At 40.1% G+C, this 9,388-nt stretch overlaps 1 protein-coding gene across 1 annotated transcript in view; it reads left to right on the top strand.

Annotated features, from left to right (window-relative positions):
- vat1 (vesicle amine transport 1) overlaps window positions 1-9,320 on the top strand; it is a 51,756-nt gene extending 42,436 nt beyond the window's left edge. Inside the window, exon 6 of the mRNA XM_085966403.1 lies at window positions 1,468-9,320. Within this exon, the coding sequence (XP_085822529.1) occupies window positions 1,468-1,554 (87 nt within the window). The 3' untranslated portion in view covers window positions 1,555-9,320. The remainder of the gene's footprint in view (window positions 1-1,467) is intronic.
- The last annotated feature ends 68 nt before the right edge of the window (window positions 9,321-9,388 follow it).

The raw sequence follows: 9,388 nt of genomic DNA on the forward strand, positions 1-9,388 counted from the left end.
CTTTTGGGGGGGAGGGGTGGTTGGTCACTAAAGGCTGAACGTGGCTTCTGCAGCATTTGGTTTTGTATAGGGCACCATCATGTGGTGACTCCACAACTACAGGTTAAAAAAGAATCTGGGAGACTTCTGTCAGATAGGGCTTGTACATTTAGTGCAGTTACTTTAGACAATTTTTTTTTTTTTTTTTTTTTTTTTTTTTTTCAGACCTGGTAAATGTGTGATTGCTCTATTCTAGCGTGTTGGGCGTTCCAGTGTAAATAGAGTATTTTGCTCTTTTTTATTTGACTATAGTCTTGTACTTTTAATTTTTTTAAATGCTCACTTTGTGCATATTCAGAACATTATTGGCAGGTTTTTGGACAAATTGACAACTGAAATGTGTACTTGTTGGATCCAGTCTTTTTTTTTTTGTTTTGTGTTGATATTTGGATGTCATTTTATATTGACAGCCTGCAGTTTAACTAGTGATATTAAAATCCAAATTGTCATGTATACCCAGGGTGATTACAATACAGTTTGCATTGTGTAATCTTTTGGGTTGGAGGTAGTCCTGTGTTGCTTCACGCTGGCTGCAATACAATTGCAGCTGATGTGCAATTTTACTTTTGTTTCACAAGTAATCCATTGGGATGTTGAACTTTGTTTTGCTTTATTTCACCAGACCTAAGCAAATGGAGGGAGGAAAAAGTGCTTGATATTCTTCCTCAAATTTACCTCCATTAAATGGTTAAGCGTGTGTCTTTTTTTTAATTTGGAAGAATTTGAATGATGCATGTGGTCTGGAGAATGTCTGTCTAGTATTTCACTGCCATCACTACACTGATGACTTCATTGAACTGTAGGCTTTGATTTGATGAGCATTAGCAGGCACTTTTTTGAAAAAGCAGTCCCTTTCTCCCCAAGTTAGGATTTTTTTTTAAAGATCTTGTGTAGCTACCTTGAACTGGGAGGATGGAGTGGTCAAGACTATATTGTCTCTCTGCCCCCCCCCCCCCCCCCCCCCTCTCGTGTTCCAACCAACTGTGATTAAAATTGCTCCAACTGTGAAGGGTTTATTCAAGTGCGAAGCAACGTGACCATCTGCTGAGCAAATCAACTCTAATTGTCACTTGGCAACATGCAGCAATTTTTTTTTTAAACATTTGGCAGCTTTTCTAGTGGACCACAATTTTAGAACTTCAATGAGATTTAGTTTCTTGGCTTTAAAATTTTCCTCTGGAGAGGATTCTTTCCTAATAAATATTTAAATTGACACTGTACCTGCTCAACTGAGATTTTTTTGTTTGGATTTTTAACTAATGAATTGTTTGGTTTAATGTTGTCTTTAAAAAAAAAAAAAAAAAAACCCCATAAGATTGAGCAAAAGAATGCAGAATGTTCATCTCCAAATGGGTCTCTTATTGTCTTCCCAATTTGTGTTTGACACTGTTGATTCTTTAAAGGTATGAATTTCCTTTCCTCTGCCAGATTGCAGATGCGATGAAGCAAATACAGGAACGCAAGAACATTGGGAAAGTCATTCTGGTCCCTGAAGCAAAGAAGACTGAAAATTAAAGAGTTCGACTGTTTCCAATAGAAGGCAAGGAATAACATTGTGAATTGGCTAAAAGTGCTAACCTTTTATGACCTGAAGATGGACAGATGACTAACAAACTTGAAGCAGGGACGTAATCCTGACTGATTACTCCTGTAATCAGATGTATTTAGAGATGGTTTGCTGCTTGCAAGATACCATCCTAATAATGGGCTTTTCCGACAACTTCTATCCTGTAACAAGTTTGTCTCTTACCATTTTTTTTCCCCCGCCCCCAAAAAATCATACCTTGTTAAAAACATCTCTCAAAATTGACTTGAAGTAGTTCTGCCTTGGCACTCTGTCCAATGATTCCAGATGACTACTGTGAATAGTCCTTCTGGCCCTACATGTAGATCAAAGATCCAGCAAGATGGAACAGATTTATGCTGCTTAATAGCATCCTTCAGCCAGAGGCACAGGTTTGACCACTTGCTGTGGCCAGCAGGGGTTGGGCAATTGTAAAATGCTTTGAAGCCAGTATTAATCAATGGGCTTGCTCCATACAGCTATACCGGAGATGCCTGACTTCTAGAAACTGCTGAATGTGTAATTTGTGCAGCATGCATCCCCCTCCCACCCTTCCCTGGCCTCTAATATTTGATTTCAATTATTTCTCTTCGTCCATTTCTTCCCCTGCCCAACCCCCCACCCGCCCCCCAAAAAACTGCTGGCTCCTGAAGATACCATCTGTCAATGTCTAAAACCTAAAGGGTTAGTACTAACTGATTCACAGTATAGAGATGGTTGATCAGTGAACCCATGGAGGTGTTAATTGTACATGAGGGATTTAGGACTCCATTTACTTAAAGAAAATACAAGGCTGTAATTGATCACACATGAAGCTGTTTCTCAGGGTTGTAACTGGGACTGTGCACAGATCCAGGCTAGTTGATTTGGCTCCGCAAGATCTGAAACAAATGAATAGCAAACCATTGCTTTTTAAAACCCAGATAAGTGGCATTAGTTTTCTTCATGTACTAAAAGCATCATGGAGGAAAACAGTAACCACAAATTTAATTTCTTCACTGGAGTCTGATTTTTTTTTTTTTTTTTTTACCCTGCCTGTTTGATAGTGACTGAGTGGAAGCAGTTTGAGCCTTTTGGTATGTCTCAGTAATGTTCCACTTCTTCCGATGAGTCCCAGTCTACTCGAGCTTAGTCACCAACTTGTGCACTTTTTTTTTAGAATGAGAATCCAATCCTGGAGTAGCTGCACATCCCCAGATATAACCTTGCCAAATGGATGATTTATTTCTGTGCTGTTTGGTCTAACCTGGAATTAGTACAAATGATTTTTGTCCCATGCACTGCTGCCCTCGTCCTTTTTCTTTGTCCCTGTGCAAATGGGTGGTGTTGCTTGGAGCTGCTGTGTTCAGAGTTGCACTTCAAATACATGCAGATCTGATTGCACTTGCCATGTTTCCTTGCTCCTGTTCAGCATGGCTTGTTTCTGTTTAAAGCTACTCCCTGGCTGACAAATGGATTAATTTTTTTTAGAAGCCTCTAACTTTTGTGAGGGTACAAGGTGCACTGGTAAATGGGGTGGGGGAGTACTTGCTGTACTAAACTCGATCCATATTTAGAATGTGAACTCTGCTGACCAAATCTTGGACTATTGCCTCAAATGTTTAGGATCTATCCTGGAATGGTCTGACTGCATCCATATGTATGCATTGCTTTTTATACAAGGGAAATAAAAAATCAACCTTGAAGCTAAATACAAATCTGGATGGTATGTCAGTGCTATACACATCCAGGACTGACATTTTAAAGCATAATAAAATGTGACACTGCAATTGGTGGTTTTTTAAACTGAGCCACTAAGACCAATGCGAGTTACTCCGTAAAACTCCTTTTTGCTCTGTTTACATTACAAAAGAGCTTGAAGTGTGATTCTATGGGGCTGGCAGCTGGACCTCTTGCTAAAGCACACTCTGCTTATATTTTTGCACCAGACTATAGGCAGAGTAGATGGCTGCAGCGTGGATCTAGCAGTGGCACAAGCACGATCGCCTCCGGTGCTTAAGTAATGATTCTATAAACTAAGGATTCATTCCTGCTCTAGATCCAAATTCTTGCCTTTCCTTTTGGGTTAATGCCTAGATAGCATTTGGGCTTTTTAAACTCAAACTCCTGTATGAGGCTAGAGGCTAAATATCCCTCTGATTTTTGTCAGTAGAGTTTACTCCAATGCACTCTGCTCTTACTTAGCAACCTGGTCTGAATTTGGCATTTTATCATACCTAAAAAGCACCAAGTATTCTTACTCAAAATATTGAGTTTCATATTGGTTTATAGTAGTTTCATGTATGCCAGGTAACAATATAAACTAATAACCTCTGCCTATCAAACTTTCAATTGCCAGAGTACAAAATCCAGTGCCTTGTGAAGGAGTCTTTTAGCGAGTTTTATTCCATTCTCTCACTGGATAAATGTGTTGTCCAGATTCCAAGATGAAATGCATTTTTCAATAGCTTGTGAAATGTATTTAATAATTTTCAGTCAGTATTAAAACTTTGTCCTCTGAACCCTGTACAGAATAATGTCCCATCTAATGAAGTTTCAGTTTAGTTCTACCCAACTCAATAATTTGCAGCCACTTTACTTTGAGACTCTGGACAACAACTGCTTGGGCAGTGCGGGGTCTGTTCCTGGTGTTTTGCCTCTCCAAATATATAGACCAAATGTATCTTTTCCTCCGTCCACAACGCTCTGCTCAGAATGGAGACCAACTTCTTGCCTCCAACTTGCTTAATGCCTGTAGGATGTTTAGATGATGTGGTTGGATGGGTTTATTTTCAAAGTGGCTAAATCTAGAGAATTGGGATAAGCAATTTAGCATGAGCTTTCCTAAAATTAGTAGTTTACAGTATTGAGTTTCTTTTGGGTTTGAAATCTCTTATTTAATGAGCTCATCAGAACCTTATAATCCCAAACCACTTAAAGTATTTTACTTAAATTACAACGGTCCTCAATGTGTGCTAAGGAATGGGAAGAAGGCTCTTTCTGCGTGGAATTGTTTGACCCGATTCCCAATAGATTGGTCCGTCTGAGCTATCTTAGATGAACCCTCTGATGTACCTTCTATACTATAATGTGGTCTGCAGCATAGTGATAAACAAGCTCTTGCTCAACAGTTCAAAGAGTGTCTTTCATCAATTTTAAAAATGCCTTTGATAAATGTCATTTAATTGTCCTAATCCTGCAGCACCATGGACCAAATTGTAAAAGGACCTGTGGACACAAGTGCAGGATGGGTTAGTTTCTGTTTGGTGTTGGGGAGAAGGGAAATGATTAGATTGTGAATCAAGAGATGGCAGTATAAGAAATGAGTCCCTCATCAAAAATGTCCACTGCCAATCCCTAATATTTGGTGAGTCCTTTTTGGATGCAAAGCTTCATTGATGGGATAATCTCTGTAATGTGGTACTCTTTATCACATGTGGCCTTATTATCCTAGCCCCTTTCATGTGCTAAGCTAATGGAAAGGAGGTGTTTTTAACAAAGTTTGTTTCTTGGGGAAATTGGGGGGGAAAAATTGGCTTAATCCCTGATGTCCTGAAGTTTTCTTTTTAAAAATGTGATGTAAAAGGGGGAGTTATCTTGTTTACCAAAAAAAAAATCTACAACCTTACAGAAATAACTGGGGACCAAAGAGCACTTGATCAGAGGGAATCATTGCATATTACCCAAGTGGACAGATGAGCTTTTTGCCTTGTGTATAAATACCAAGTCTGAGTTGGCCCATGTTTTGTGTTTTGCCAGAGAGGGCGCATTGCTTTCTTAATTTGTTGCCCTGTGGACTACCTGGGCAATTTGGGAACTACCCAGGTAGATTATTTTAGTAGCAACACATCACTTGTGGCTTTACCAGGCAATTGTGTGCACTCACAGGTGATCTGACTGCTTATTTCACTAACCGTTTGTTTTATAACTGCCTATTGGAAATTTGAATGAAGTCAGTAATGGAATATAGTAAAAATTCCTCCATCCCATTTACTGCTTTGAGGAGGCTGGGTGGGGACCCACCCCACTCCCCACTTTTGGATCTCCTTTATACTGAGTCAGTTGAAGGAGGGATTATAGGTGCTATTGCAATGGATATAATTTTTGCCTGGCTAGCTTCCTTCCAGTGAGTTGCTCCCTACAGCCAGAAGGGTACCATGTTAGTCCCAGGTCTGTGCTGAGCTAACTTGCCTAGGGAGGTGATTGGTATCCTGGTACTTGTAGGTTATGGAGGACCTAATCAGCCAAGGTTCCTGTTGCAGTGCAGCAACCCCTGCTGGTAAAACTTTGGGCAGTGATTCCTCCTGCAGTCAAATAGTTGGTTGTCATTTTCCCCCCTTTTTTTTCTTTTTCCCCAACCCCAAAAAAAGTTAACATGAATTATGGGCAGGATTGGAGAAAGCAGAAAAATTGGCATTCACTCATCGGTCCACTGAGGTAGTTTGAAACTTCACATACAACACTGCCTTATTCAAAACTGAGCCGGAGCAACAGCTCAAATGTCTTATCATCTAACTTACAAAAAATGTGCCAATTATGACTTAAGAAAACCAGGGGACCAATTGGTTCTGAATGTCATTTGGATAAAATGATGTAATTTAACAGGTATCCAGTTCTCTGTGCTTGAGCTTGATGTCAAAGGAAGGGATTATGTCTGATATTCCAAATAAAACTTTGTCCATTGTCAGGATTTAAAAGGGCCAAGTCCGCCTTCATGTGGCTTATTACGTAAACCTGCTATCTTTGATTTACAGTTGCGAATCCCTTCTTTGATTAGTGTTCAAATACACATTCTGGCTGTTTGGGTGTTCAGATGATTCATTCCAGTAATATCTAAATTGTAAAGGCACTTCAACTTTGTAAAGTAACAGCGTTCAATTGCCATACTGTCTGCTAATGATCTGAAGTGTCTGAGCACATGCCTATTCTGGAATAGGGAACCTTGAGCTGCTTGAAGCATAAGGTAAGCATATTGTCTTGATAAAATGACTTAGGATATTGCTAGGCTTGCATTTGATATCCATGCATCAACTAACTTGTGTGTATGCTTAAGTTCTTTGTGCAAGCTATATTATTGCAACATAGACCGATTTTTTTTTTTTCTTCCCAAAAACTGGTATGGTAGCTATGGCAACAGATTTGAGCAGGTCGTTCAGCAGCAAAAAATCTTAATACCTACTGCCACTTTAATTAGTCCAATCCTTATTATTTTGATAAAGTACAAATTGAGGAACAAATATCTGTCCATGATCATGGCCTTCAACTTATGACTAAGTCAAAACCGCTTGCTGGATCCAATGGAGCATACCAATCTTGTGCTGTTCACAGAAACACACTTGGGCTAGATTGAAAACCTGTTTTATTGGAATAATTAGATTGAGATGACTGTTGGTAACATTGTAACTTTATGTTCCCAATATGGCACTTGGAGCCCCACAAAGTCTGGAATAACATTTCCCATACACTCGCTTTGGAACAGCTTGATTGAAATTTGATAACTTTTTACATTTATAAATGTAGCTTGGTACAAAACTACAGTTGTAGTGTGAATGCAGCCTGAATCTGGAGCTGTGGCCCAACCTGATGCTGAAGTGAGGCTCGGAAGGAGTCTGAATCTGCATTTACACCAAGTTTACTTTGACTGTCTGTACAAAGCTGAAACGCTGATGTAAATGCACCCCCCCCCCCCCCCCCCCACCCTGAAAACTATTATGCAAATCAGTGCTAACCGGAGGCAGGGAGCAAATGTTTTGCCAAAGGTAATTGAGTGTGCAATGCCAGCCCCTCTCCCAGACTGCAGTCTCACACTACAGACCTAACATCTTCCCTGGGGTTCACTGCTGGTCACTCCTCCATAGTGGTGTTTTATGAAGTAGTATTTCAGAAGGGCCTTGATTTGACTCTGCTTAAATCACAACTGGGTGGAGCTGTAAGGAGTGTTTGGTTGATGTGTGGCAGCTGTGACTTGCTAGCAGGATGTGTGGGTAGGGAAGAGTTATGGGAGGGGACTGCTGTCTCCATGTGGCCATCCATGGGTGACAAATGGTATGGAGAGGTGTCTGGATGTTGAGGCTGAGAAAACCTGCCCAGTCCTAGCTTAGAATTACAACAATGTTGGCTGTTTAAATCTTGAAGGCTTTTGCCCATTTGTTGACTTTTTTTTTTAAATTCTAATCAAATAATTGATGCTGATTTTTGTGGGTTTACCATAGTATATTATAGAAACAACTGCCACGCAGTGTCAATATAATTAACATGCAGCAGTAAGGGCTCCAGGAACTTTAAATGAATCTGCTCTTGATGTTCAAAGAAAATGTGCACTTCTTGCAGGAGTCAGTGTGCATTTGTATGGGGGTTACATTTTTGGGTTGGCAGAGTAGATTTTAAAAAATTTAAAAAAAATTCATTGTGGGCTGGCAAGACGAGCACATCTTGCTCATCCTTTGCCCTGATTTGATTCAAGAGTGGCTTGCGAGGCAACTCTAGGCAGTTCAGTCAATCATGTCGTCTGGTGCAGGACAAGTGGCATATAGGTCAGACCAGGTAAGGACTGGAGGTTTCCCTCTGTAAAGGACATGAGTTTCACGTGAAGACTTCATCCAAAAACCTATATGGAGCTGTGACCACCTGCTTAAGGTGAGACATCTGTAATGCAGAGGGGAACGGCGTTGGCATGTCTAACTCCAGTTTGTCTTTAGTTGAGGAAAATTGAACACTCATTACCTGGCTGTTGATGCTGGATCTGACAGCTCCTTGAGTTCTGTCCCCAAATATTGCAGTTGGCACCTATGCATGCAACCTTAATGTACTTTGTCGGTGTTGTTTTCTTCATTCCTCCCCCACAAACTAGATCCTCCAATGTTTTTCAGCATGTCTAATAGCTTCAAAATGTGGTTTTGTACTGTTTGGGGTTTTTTTAATGGTAAATCTGACATCCAGCAATGATATTGTGGCTTCAACTAGTGAGTTATAGGGCTGTATTCTTGATGGCTTCATTATACAGTTTTACCAAGAATAGCTCCAGTGTAACTGCAGTTCAGCACTCCTTGTCTTGGCTAGTTGGTAACACAACTGAAGGTGGGCATTTGTTTTGCTCTAAGCTTAGGAACCACTTCTGTGGGGATGACATAGCGCCTATCTGGGAAAACCCAGGATAATCCTTTTCCTGTTTTGGTGTAATATGGAGGGGGTGTTCCTTTTTTATTGTTGTTGGGGGGGGGGGAATTTGGTTGAGTCCTGATGAATCAAGACAATAAAATATGGTATTGCTTAACAAATGGTATACTGTACACTGGAATTTAAAATGTCCATAATTAAGAAATGATCAGAATTACACCTAACACTTCCAGAAGAACAGTATGGAGCTAGCTTATGCCAAATGTTGGAACACTCAATATTGCTTTAAACAAGCTCAGTTAAGTGCAATTGCAGCTTGTGTGCATTGGGGACAGTGGCTTTATCTGGCACATCTAGTCTCTCAAGGGTCTTGCAACTGCAAATTCACTGAAGGCAAGAACCGTCCTTTTTGTTTTGTTCTTAAACCGGTCAAACATTAACTGCGCTTGGTTTATTCAGTGTTTTAAGCTCGTAATAAAAGCTGCTTTTTGTACTTGTGTGAGACAGTTACTTAAAACTGCAGTTGCTGTTTAGATGGATTCTACAATGAAATGTAATGCTGTTTATGCCAGGTGTTACCATATGCCTTAAATGTTTAATAAAATGCATACGTAAACCTCAAGTGATCTGTTTGGTCAGTGTGTGGAAGTGTCGGTCTCTTAAAGGTACTGTTTTTTGCTTTTGCTTTCC

Source organism: Somniosus microcephalus, chromosome 24, assembly GCF_052327205.1.
Source record: "Somniosus microcephalus isolate GS21.2 chromosome 24, FLI_Smic_1.0, whole genome shotgun sequence".
NCBI classification, from domain to species: domain Eukaryota; kingdom Metazoa; phylum Chordata; class Chondrichthyes; order Squaliformes; family Somniosidae; genus Somniosus; species Somniosus microcephalus.